Below are 13,061 nucleotides of genomic sequence, written 5' to 3' on the forward strand. Positions count from 1 at the left end.
CTTGGGTTGATGTCTGACAGTAGGTATTTTGCTACTGGCGGGACAGATTCAGGTGCAAAGCATGGGGAAATTCAGCGTGCTTTTGCTTGTGGATCTTCTGAGCTGACTGGTTGAAATATGTGTCAACCCACTGCTGCCAATTTTTGTAGAGGTAGGACTGTGGAATCATGCCATTTTGGCTGAGTCCTATGGCTGCATATAACTCTCTTTCCATGGAGTAGAGCCAAGTTCACTCACCCTTAAATCTGCATCATATCATTCTGTTCTACTTGATCTATTACTTGGAACTTTTCTCAACCTACTTAGGAGGTGTAGTCACTTCCAAACTAAACTGTAAACTCTTGAAGGGCAAGGAATAACCCTTCCAGGAAATTTGTATTCTTTTCAAAGCACCACAATGTTCTGGATACAGAAGATCTTTGATATAGTCTGGCGTGCCTATGGCCTCACTCACTCAGTTGTGTCTGGCCCTTTGGTTCCCCATGGACTGTAGCCTGCCAGGATCCTCTGTCCATGGGATTTCTCAAGCAAGAATACTGGAGTAGGTTGCCATCTCCTCCTCCAGGGGACCTTCTCAACCCAGGGATTGAACCCATGTCTCCTGTGGCTCTTGCACTGAAAGGTGGATTCTTTACCATGCCTACCACTTAACAAACCCATTAGCAGGTTAGCCTTCAGTTCCAAAAACTAATCATCAATCTAATCAGCCTTACAAATCTGTGTACCTATGGGTGTACCTATGGCTGATTCTTGTTGATGTATGACAGAAAACCACAAAATTCTGTAAAGCAATTTTCCTTCAATTAAAAAAATTTTTTAAAAAGTTAAGTGCTTGTCTAAGTGCATCTGGATTCTTTGACATGGAACAGACCACTCACTTACTCCTCTGTGCCCTTACTAGACTCATTTAAACTTTTGTTATAGTCTCGGTGACTCTTGATTGGCTGCAGGAACAGAGATTATATCTTTGTGGCCTCAGTTCCTAGGGCACTGTCTGGAACTGTCAAGTACATAACAAGGCAGTGAATGAATGAGTTAGTGGCAGAGTGTGGCTAGAGTTAAATACAAACAGGACAACAATAAAAAGGATACCATCATGTGTCTCAAATGCAAAATATGTGTTAGGTACTGTGTTCTGCAGCTGGCATTTATTTATTTAATGCTCTCAGTAACTATGTAAAGTACTGGGTTGGCCCAAAACTTCATAACATTGTATGGAAAAATCCAAACAAAATTTTCGGCCACTCCAATAGATACAGCTATTCTCATTTTGTAGATGAGAATACTAAGGCATGGAGAAGTGCAGTACTTTCCCAAAGTCACACAGCTAGAAAGAGGCAGAAGCAGCACTGAACCTAGGCATTTGGTTATAGAATCTGCCTCAGTACTGCTTGCCTATTTAAATGCTGTTCCTTCCCTTACTGCTGCTCTTTTAATTGGTTTTCAAGGCTGATTCTCTTAGTGGAGTACCCTGGGTATTTCTCCTCTATGCAGAAATACTGATATGAAAAAGAAGTTGAGGGAACTGATAACCTAGATGAAACCACTAAAAACTTTGTTGTCACAGAATTTGCCTGGTCCCAATAATCTGGGATCAGGCCATAATACTTACACTTAGCAGATGCACAATGTCTGCTATGTGGCTGTGAATGAACGATTCCGTGGTTTCATCAGAAGGTAAAGTTCGGCTGAGAGAAGACAAAGATCTCAGGGCTGTCAGCTTCTCAAGTTGACTCTGAGTTTGTGGGAAAATGATAAAAACACAATTCTACATTATAATCTCATTTGATAATTGTCAAAGGCTTTTGAAAAGCTTCTTGGAATGTTTTAAACAACTGACATCTCATCCAACCCAAGATTAGCATTTTATTACAAGGAATAAAGAAGTTGCAGAGGGATGAAATTCCTTGGCCAGTGGCCCTGCCTGAGTTTGGGTCTTCATTTTCCCTCTCAGCTAGATTTTACTAAGTACTCCATGATGGCTCTATCCACCCTTAGTCTGCATCTCCACCCACCTTCCCTGTCTGTGTGCTGTGTGCTTAGTCGCTCAGTCATGTCCAACTCTTTGCAACCCCATGGACAGACCTGCCAGGTTCCTCTGTCCACGGGGATTCTCTAGGCAAGAATACTGGAGTGGGTTGCCATGCCCTCCTCCAGGGGATCTTCCCAACCCAGGAATCGAACCCAGGTCTCCCACATTGCAGGCAGATTCTTTACTGTCTGAGCCACCAGGGAAGCCCTCCCTGTTTACTGTTTCTTAAAGGTGACCTCTGATACCGTTACGTCCAGCTCTCCTGATGTCATTAAAAATTCATTATTTTGAGTCTCTGTTTTCTATTAAAATACAAGTTCTGATTTGAAGAATAAAATCTTTTGTATTGTTTCCTTTTCTGATTATAAAAGCAATATCTATCATACAAACTTTGAAAAAATAAGGTGTTAAGAAGAAAGCAAAAGACACCAATAATTCTACATGTCATGAGAAAATTTCTTCCAGTCTTTTCTCGCCTACATGTAGATGGTATAAATTGGTACAAGCCCTCTAGATAGCAAGTGGCAATAGTAGCAACATATAGCAATGTCCTGATTTTCTATCACCTGTATCAGTAGAACAAGCCTACATTGGGTTGCTGTGCTCCAGTTTTGTCCCCTTCTAAAATAGATGGGGAAACAGTGGACACAGTGTCAGACTTTATTTTTTTGGGCTCCAAAATCACGCAGATGGTGACTGCAGCCATGAAATTAAAAGACGCTTACTTCTTGGAAGGAAAGTTATGACCAATCTAGATAGCATATTGAAAAGCAGAGACATTACTTTGCCAACAAAGGTCCATCTAGTCAAGGCTATGGTTTTTCCAGTGGTCATGTATGGATGTGAGAGTAGGACTGTGACGAAAGCTGAGTGCCGAAGAATTGATGCTTTTGAACTGTGGTGTTGGAGAAGACTCTTGAGAGTCCCTTGGACTGCAAGGAGATCCAACCAGTCTGTCCTAAAGGAGATCAGTCCTGGGTGTTCTTTGGAAGGAATGATGCTAAAGCTGAAACTCCAATACTCTGGCCACCTCATGCGAAGAGTTAACTCATTGGAAAAGACTCTGATGCTGGGAGGGATTGGGGGCAGGAGGAGAAGGGGATGACAGAGGATGAGATGGCTGGATGGCATCACCGACTTGATGCACGAGTTTGGGTGAACTCCAGGAGTTGGTGATGGACAGGGAGGCCTGGCGTGCTGCAATTCATGGGGTTGCAGAGAGTTGGACACCACTGAGCGACTGAGCTGAACTGAACTGAATCTATTCACCCAGCTATTACCAGTTTCATGTCATAAAATGCAAATTTGATCAGGTAACTCTCTCTCTACTGATACTCTTTTCAACAGCACCCATTAAAGTCAAGGCCCTTCTCAAAGTAACTGCAGCTAATCTCTGCCATTTCATCTTCAGCCTTGTCTGGTAGCATACTGAGTTTTAGCCCAGTTAAGTTTCATGCTGCCCTTTCTTGCTTTTGGGCCTTTCTGCCTTCTCACTTGTCTATACTTTTTGTTTACAGACTGAAACCTATATATGCTTTAAGACTTAGATCATGCATTCTCTCCTGAAGTTGGGTCAAGTACCCTTCTAAGTGTATCCATAAATTACATGTATATATTGCTAACGTGGTATTTGTGATACTGTGATAAAGTTGCCTTCTTACTCATCTATTACCCTGACTGGCTGTGGATTTAGGTCAGGGCAGGGAATGGGCTTTTTTTTTTTTTTCCCCCAATTCACTGCAGTAATCCAAGCTCTTTATTAATTAAAAAGAAATCCTTTAGAAAGTCTTACTGACATGAAGTACAAAGAAAAGTCCAAGTCAAAAGTGAAGACCAACACTCTGGCTTTAAGTCTTAAAAAAATTTTTTTACTGGCATTATCCATAGAGAAAATATAAAACTTGTTGAATTTTCACAAACCCCAACATCTGTGCACATATATTCAAGGGAAATGAAAACTGGATCTCAGAGAGGTATCTGTACTCCCATATTCACTGCAGCATTATTCCCAGTTAGATAGATGGCACAGTGGTAAATAATCTGCCTGCCAATGCAGGAGATGCAAGAGACATGAGTTCAATCTATGGGCCGAAAAGCTCCCTTGGAATAGGAAATGGCAACCCACCCAGGACTCTTGTCTGGAGAACTCCATGGACAGAGGAACCTGGTGGGCTGCAGTCCACGGGGTCGAAAGGAGTCAGACACCGCTGAGCACACGTGAACATGGAAATGACCCAAGTGTCTGCTGACAAACGGCAGAGACCTTGGACACTGGTTTAGACGTGCCAGGCTTCTCCGAGCTCATCAGACATTCTCTGACCCTTTCTGCCACAAAGCTGTTAAATGTTTCATTTCCTGTTTCTGGAATGTGCGTGTGTGTGTGGTGTCACTTCAGTTGTGTCCGACTCTCTGCAACCCTATGGACTGTAGCTTGCCACGCTCCTCTGCCCATGGGATTCTCCAGGCAAGGATTCTGGAGTGGGTTGCCATGTCCTCCTCCAGTGGATCCTCCCAACTCAGAGATCAACCCTCCAATTTTAACTTCTCCTACTTTCTCCTATTCATTCCTTAGACTTGAGCTGATAGGATACTTCCTCAGGAATGCCTCCCTTTACCCCCAGGTCAAGACAAATTCTTTTGTTATATGCTCCCACAGAATGAATGAATGTTTCACTTAAATAATGAATACTCCATTATTAAGTAGGATAATACAGATTTATAGTTATTGACCAAGAAATTTCTTTTTTCTCCCACTATCTCTGATGTGTGCTTTTCTATAATTACATGCATTTGTATGCACAAGAAAAAGTCTGAAAATACATACGCCAAAATGTTAACAGAAGTTATCCTAGGAGGGAAACTAAGATAACTTAAATCTTGAGGGGATTAGGGAAGATTAACCTGTACCTTTTATTATAGTTTTCTTTGTTTTTATAGGAAATTTAAAATTTTTATAAACATGATTATAAACATAAAAATAATTTAGAAGAATATGTAAATATATTTATTATAAATACAAAACACAAATATAAAAGTATTGTGGATAAAGAATGGCACCTGCCATTTCAGAGAACAAACGGTGCTGTGTCCGTCAAGCCATCAGCCACTGGAGCTGCTCCGTACCTTCTCACACGCACTAAAATGGTTAATCTGAAATGTCTGCTTTTGTGATTAGCAGTCCATCTTTTGGTGCTTTCACTACACAGTTTTTTTTCCCCATCAAAAACTCCTTTTTATCCTGACTCCTCCCTTACCAACAGTCCCTCAGAGCTATCTGAAAGACTGTCATTCCAGTCCTTAGCCGCTCAGTCCTATCCAGCTCTTTGTGAGCCCAGGGACTGTAGCCCTCCAGGCTCCTTTGTCCATGGAATTCTCCAGGTAAGAATACTAGAGTGGGTTGCCATTCTTTTCTCTAGGGCATCTTCCCAACCCAGGGATCTAACCTGGGTCTCTCACATTGCAGGCAGACTCTGAGCCACCAGGGAAGCCCTTTAGTCCTTAGTAACACTTCTGAAAAAGCCGAACTCTTCATCTGCAGATTATGGGGTTTTTTTTTTCAGTTGACAGTATACATATAAATCAATTTTATAGCCTATAGTATAAATGTTCTATATGAAAAAATTTAAGATATTTGGTAGATGAATAATTGGAATGACTTGGAAGATTGCTTGTGCGTACCTTTAGTTCACCATTAAAAAACTTCTGGATGGATTGGATCAGCTGCTCAACAACAACTTCACCGAGGGGGCCTTGGTGGGTCAGGTGTCTGGAGGTGTCTGTGAGGGATTCCCTGGGGAGTCCGGGGATTTCTGAGATGTCCGAGTCTAACATGGAAAGAAAGACATTGGATGTTGCCTCTGTACTGTGTGAAGTCATACAGTTTAGTGGGGAGAACCCCTGGACATCAAGATAGATAGGTCCTGTTCTCACCCTTCCTATTTCCTCTGCAACCCAGGACAAGTCTCTTCCCCTCCTGAGTCTGTTTTCTCAATTACAAATCCAATGTTCTCCAGTGAGTGAGTGAAGTCGCTCAGTCGTGTCCGACTCTTCGTGACCCCATGGACTGTAAACTAACAGGCTCCTCCGTCCATGGGATTCTCCAGGCAAGAGTACTAGAGTGGGTTGCCATTTCCTTCTCCAAGGCCTCCAAGGGCCAACGGCCTCCAATGTTCTCCAAGGGCCTCCTAAACTACAAACACCTTTAAGGTTGGGATGAGGAAGGAGGGATATAAGAGCATGGATTTTTCTCAGTCTGAGACTAGTGTGAATCCTGGCTCTATCACTTACTAGCTATATGACATTCATTAAATTAGTCTGTCTCTTAGAAGCTTAGATTCCTCACCAATAAAACACAGGGTTATTGTTGGGGACTGAGTGAGGTAGTACATACAGAAGACTTTCCCAGTATGTGGCCCACAGTAAGCACTTCAATGGTAGATAGTCTTCTGTAAATCCAAAAGTCTTTGACTCTGCAGTGACTAGAGATTAAAATATAGTGGCCTCTTGTGCTGATGATCTCTTTCCAAATGGAGCAGGTAGCTGAGTAAGTAAGTGCTTGAGGTGTCTCCTTCTTGACCTGAGATATAGTGGGTTGGCCAAAAAGTTAGTTTGGGTTTTTCCATACCATCTTATGGAAACATCTGAATGAACTTTTGGGCCAACCTAACACTTTGAGAGCACAGGCTCCAGAGTCTGCCTAGGCTTACATCCTGGTTCTGCCTCTTTCTAGCTTTCTAACTTTATGCCACATTCGTTTCTTTGGGCCTGTTTCTACATTTCCAAAATGGGGATGATAACAACCTTCTTTATTGAGTGACAAGGATTCTGCTGGCATCATTTTCCTCTTCATGTAGTTTTTAAGATTATAAAATACACGAATTCTGCTTAATACACAAACTTTTCAGGAAAAAAAGGAACACTATGATACCAATTACAGTGATTATAAAATAAATATATCATGATTAGAAATGATGCAATGTGATGATGTATATCTTATAATTGAGGAAATACAATAATTTTATTGCCAGTGAGGAACATAGCATTTTCCTTTGGGCTTTCCTAGATTCAGGTCATTTTATATCCTTGCTTCCTCCATTTCAAAATTCCTTATTCCTATTGGGCAAACAGCCTTCCTAGCTCCTCCCTAACACACCTATCAGCTGAAGGTTTCTCTACTTTTGTTCGCTTAGTGGTTTCCTGACTACTGTCTTCTGTACATTTCTCCCACTTCCTGCCACGTGTCTGTCGTCCATTGGAAGCCTATGTTCCTGTTCACTTATGATCTTTGCACAGGCTTTCCTTCGGCCTGCCTGTTTCTTCTTCCTCTCCCCACCTTCCCTTCCTCTCTTTGCCTAGCTAACCCCTACTCATCCATCAGAGCTCGACTCCAGGATCCCTTTCCTGAATCCCCTCTTTGCCCATTTTGACTAAGTATCCTCTAAGCTGCTAATAAATCTTTCTCTGTCTGCTCATTACTTCCTCCCCAACCCTTAATCACACACATTATACTGAGCTCCAATCATTTGTTTATAAGTACACTGTTCTATAGCTAGATCAGTGTTGAGAGAACAATAGGGCTTCAATAAATACTTGTTGAATGTATGCACAAGTGAATGAATGTAGTTCCTCAAACACACTGTAGCTGTTCGACTTTTTCATAGTGCTTACTACAACTTGTAATTACTTTGTTTGTTGTCTGTTTACTTTTTGGGGGTCATTGTCAAAAAGCACTATACTGTAAATCCTGTGAGGGCAGGGGTCACATTGGCCTTGTTCATTGTTGTATGCCCAGCAACTGGTCCTCAATAAATGTTTGTAGAATAAATGAAAGATAGTTATGCTGTAACCCAATCCAGCAACCATCCACATCTACCTCTCCCTTCTCAGAATCCTTCTAGCACTTAGACTCTGTACAAGCCTTTAGGATGATCTGTTTCAGGACCAAGTTTAGATGTCTATATACCTAGAATAATGTATCATCTCATTTTACCAATCACATTCCAAGGTCTTAAAGTCAGGGACCAAACTCGCTGTCAAAATCTAGTTGACAGCTGGTCATCCTGAAACGTCACTTGACAAGAGATTCCCTGTTCCCAGCCCCACTCCTTTATCTTTCCCCCATTTCACCTGTAAGTTCAAGGCTACTTGGTTGCTTTTTAATATCCTCTAAGTTGCCCAGCTGCAAATCCACACTTCCCGAATCACTGTCAGAAGCACAATGCATCACTACTTCTTCTCGACTACAGATCCTAGGAATGAAGAGGGGAATTGGAAAAATTAGTTTTTCAGGACGGCTTCTGTCTCATCACTCAAGTGAAAGTTTAAATGTCCCCTTCTCAGAGAGGCATTTATTGACCACCAATCTAGATTAGGTAGCTTCTCCCTACCCAGTCTCATATTTATTTGTTCATTTCTTGCATAGTATTTAATTATTACTTATAATTATCAAGCTCATGTGTGTTTGTTTACTAACCACCTCCCATCAGACTATAAACTCCACGAGGGAAGAAATCTTGTTGACATGGTCACAGTTGTATATTTGATATGGACAGAGTAAAGGGACAAAGTAAGTGATTAAATAGGTAATCCCACTAAGGAATCGTAAGTAATGGAAAAAGTATGGGAGACCCCTAAGTTAACCGTCACTCAGGAAAGCAGGTTTACTTACGACAAAACCAAGAACAAAGCTGAGCAACAAAACTGTACAGGAGGGAACTTTCCTGGTGGTCCAGTGGTTAAGAATCCACCTTCCAATGCAGGGGACGCAGGTTCCATCCCTGGTCTGGGAACTAAGTTCCTGCATGCTGCGGGGCAACTAAGCACATGTGTTGCAACTAGAGAAGCCCTTGCAACACAGCACGAGGAGCCCCCATGCATAGCAACTACAGAAAGTTCACACCCTGCAGCGAAGATGCAGCACAGCCAAAAAACCCAAAAAAACAACTTTATGAATATTAGGTTCACTTTCTTCTGAAATGTAAAATGTGTACCTAAAATTAATATGATATCTTGCATGTAAGCTACCATATTTTAAACAAAAGATATCTTCAGGAAGCATTTTAATCTTTGCTATATTTTCCATATCGTACTTTTTAATTCATATTTCAATGTTGACATATTTCAAATAGAGAAAATGGACTGTTGTAATCCTTCATATGGTGTTTTCATTCAATTAGCTCTATCTTTCTTTTTCTAAGCAAACAAGATGGCAATTTACTCAAAGTCAACCGGTAATAACATATATCAGCCAGAGTCGAACAAACACAGTGCTGCACATGCTACACCTTTTAAAATCAAACAATTTTAAATAAAAGCAAACATGAACATAAAAAAAAAAAAACCCACCACCAGAAACCTGTGCAATAGAAGCATGAGGTATACCCATGCACAATAGTGGAATGAGACCCACATCCTGTCCAGAGAGGTCAGTAAGTTAATGATTCCTATTTCATGCTCCTCTGCACACACTAAAAAAGGGATAAGGTGACATTATACTGAAACCTGAGCTGATTTACCATTTATGGGGTTCATTACCATCTTTTTGCTCATTTTCACTGTACCATGACAGTCTCAGTTTGAACACGTAGAGATGAGAAAACTCCCCCACCTGATACAGAGGAGGAGGAGCTGATGATGGAAGCCTGATGCCCACTAAAGAATGAGGGAGAAGGTGGTCTTCTCCCCCTTCCCACGTTTCCTTTGAGTATAAAACTGTAGGGCAGTACGTTCTGAGCCCTGCACCCTCCTGCCCATCTGCTTGTAAACCTCACAAGCATCCTATTTTAATAAATCACTTCTTATTTATAACATTGCCTCTCAGTCAATTCTTTCTGTGTTGAGACATAACGAACTGGGGCTCTTTGGAGCCTCTGAAACATATTTCTGTGGTTTCATCCTCAGTACCTAACATATTGTCAGTCTCATGAGAAGTGAACGGATAGGTAAAAGATACTACTCCACTGATAAAAGAGACTGAGGCAGAACACTGGCCCTGTCTCAGCCCCCTTTACCCTTTCCTACTTTTTCTTTCTTCTTATCACACAGTACCATCTATCATTCACTTATTAATGATATTGTTTATCATCATTATCCTTCTACTAAAATGTCTTGAATATTCATTGGAAGGACCCATGCTGAAGCTGAAGCTCCAATACTTTGGCCACCTGATGCGAAGAACTAACTCACTGGAAAAGACCCTGATGCTGGGAAAGATTGAAGGCAAAAGGAGCAGGAGGTGGAAGAGAGTGAGATGGTTAGATAGCATCACTGACTCAATGGAAATGAATTTAAGCAAAGGAGATAATAGAGGACAGGGGAGCCTAGCGTGCTGCAGTCCGTGGGGTCGAAAAGAGTGGGACATGACTTAGGGACTGAAAAACAACAATAAACATGTAACTGAAACTTTAAAAGTAACTTCTTTTCTGAATTAGATAATTTTCAAACACAACACAAATATTTTCAAGTTTCTGTGCTATTTATAACGTAAAATTTACAGATGCAATATATTTTTAAGTTTAATCTCGATTAACACTATTTCCAACATTAAATTTACACAATAACAAAGCAATAAGTCAAGCCCTGGTTTGCAGCATTTGCTGACTCTATGGTATAAATATTCCATTTGCAGCCAAATCAAGCTACCAATGTTACTGGGAAGAGATGTGTAGTAGCACAGCATGATATAATATTTCCACCATTCATATACAGTAGATACAAGCTACCACAAAAGCACAGACAATGGTAAAATAAAGGAAAATAATTAGGAAATGCTGAGTTTTGTTTTTAATATACTTTATTTCAAGTATACAAAATTTAATTCTTCTAATAGCTATATTTAACAACCAATTTGCAAAATTCCTTTCACTTATATACTTTTTACTTAGGTATAGTTGATTTAGGGAGAAGGCAATGGCAACCCACTCCAGTACTCTTGCCTGGAAAATGCCATGGGCAGAGGAGCCTGGTAGGCTGCAGTCCATGGGGTCATGAAGAGTTGGACTCAACTGAACGACTTCACTTTCACTTTTCAGTTTCATGCATTGGAGAAGGAAATGGCAACCCACTCCAGTGTTCTTGCCTGGAGAATCCCAGGGATGGGGGAGCCTGGTGGGCTGCTGTCTATGGGGCTGCAGAGTCAGACACAACTGAAGCGACTTAGCAGCAGCAGCAGCGTGGTTGATTCATGGGCTTCCCCGGTGGCACTAGTAGTAAAGAACCCATCTTGATAATGCAGGAGGCATAAGAACCTCAGGTTCCATCCCTGGGTCAGGAAGATCCCCTGGAGGAGGGCATGGCAACCCACTCCAGTATTCTACCCTTAGAGTCCCATGGATAGAAGAGCCTGGAGAACTACAGTCAATGGGGTCACAAAGAGTTGGACATGACTGAAGCGACTGAGCATGTATGCACACATAGTTGATTTACAATGCTGTGTCAGTTTCTGGTGTACACCAACATGAGAGAATATATAGATATATACAGAAAATACATATATATTCTTTTTCTTATTCTTTTTCGTTGGTTTACTATAGGATACTGAATACAGTTCCCTGTGCTATACAGTAGGACTTTTCAGTTCAGTTCAGTCGCTCAGTTGAGTCCTACTCTTTGCAACCCAATGGACTGCAGCACATCAGGCTTCCCTGTCCATCACCAACTTGCTCAAACTCATGTCCATTGAGTCAGTGAGGCCATCTAACCATCTCATCCTCTGCTGTCCCCTTCTCCTCCTGTCTTCAATCCTTCCCAGCATCAGGGTCTTTTCCAATGAATCAATTCTTGGCAGCAGGTGGCGAAAGTACTGGAGTTTCAGTTTCAGCTTCAGTCCTTTCAGTGAATATTCAGGAATGATTTCCTTTAGGATTGACTGGTTTGATCTTCTTGCAGTCAGTCCAAGGGACTTTCAAGAGTCTTCTCCAACACCATAGTTCAAAAACATCAATTCTTCAGCGCTCAGCTTTCTTTATAGTCCAACTCTCACATCCATACATGACTACTGGAAAAACCATAGCTTTGACTAGACAATTTGACTATTTCAAATTTGGCAATTTAAAAAAAGGCACCAGAGATCCAATTGCCAACATCCCAGTAGGACTTTGCGGTTTATCAAAATTCCCGAGAAATTTAACAGTTGACTCTCACAAGCCGGTATGAGGCTTCAGCACACCACTGGTTGTCTTAGTATTGAGTTGGAGGAGTTCTTTATATATTCTAGATCAGTGCTGTCCAATAGAATATTCTGTGACCACGGCAATGTTCTATATGCTCTATAATTGTGCGCAGTTCAGTATCATCTCCACCAGCCACGTGGGGCCACTGAATGTTTGAAATATGGTTAATACAAATGATAAACTGAATTTTTAATTTTAATTAAATTCAAATTAAAATATCCACATATTTAATGGCTAGTATACCATACAATAGGACACTACCAAACAGAGAAAGAACTGACTCTTCCTTGTTTGGGACAGTAATAGACGGTAATATCCAGGACACTAATGACTGTAAAAGTTATATCGCATTGTGAATACTTTGTGTTCGTAACAGTTAAAAGCAGATTATAGTCAGACTGTCCTGGTTCACATTTTTAAATATTCTTCTCTATAAAATGGAAATATTAATAGTACATATCTCACAGACTGGGGATGAGCACTGAATGAAACAAAGTACATGGAGCGTTTAGTACCCTGTCTGGCTATCCCGTAAACGCTCCATAATCTTGAATTACCTAATTAATAAATTCTTAGATGAGTCGCTTCCATTGGGATTTATATTCTCCTCACACAAAGGTATGCAGATCAGTTAAAAAGTCACTTATAAGTCAGTTACTAACAACCGAAACAATCTTCAGGGAAAGCTGTCATAATTTTCTTATTAAAAAAAAAAAGAACAAACCCGCAAACCGCTCAAATGTTGCCGGCCCTTTTCCACCGGACCCTTTCCATTCCTTTAAAATCGGCCGGGTTGCAGAGAGACGACTGAGTGACAGTGCGATCGGCCAATCACAGGAGGCCCCGTCTCGGGCCCACCC

The 13,061-nt window shown here is 41.2% G+C and overlaps 1 protein-coding gene across 2 annotated transcripts in view; it reads right to left on the reverse strand.

The window, feature by feature from the left end:
- Positions 1 to 13,061, reverse strand: part of MROH8 (maestro heat like repeat family member 8) — a 41,252-nt gene that overhangs the window by 27,676 nt on the left and 515 nt on the right. For both annotated transcript variants that reach the window (XM_018057834.1, XM_018057833.1), the window contains exons 2-4: positions 8,159 to 8,280; positions 5,711 to 5,856; positions 1,613 to 1,735 (exon numbers count right to left, since the gene is read on the reverse strand). In XM_018057834.1, the coding sequence (XP_017913323.1) occupies positions 1,613 to 1,735; positions 5,711 to 5,856; positions 8,159 to 8,280 (391 nt within the window). The remainder of the gene's footprint in view (positions 1 to 1,612; positions 1,736 to 5,710; positions 5,857 to 8,158; positions 8,281 to 13,061) is intronic.

The sequence above is a fragment of the Capra hircus genome, chromosome 13 (assembly GCF_001704415.2).
Source record: "Capra hircus breed San Clemente chromosome 13, ASM170441v1, whole genome shotgun sequence".
Taxonomy (NCBI): Eukaryota; Metazoa; Chordata; class Mammalia; order Artiodactyla; family Bovidae; genus Capra; species Capra hircus.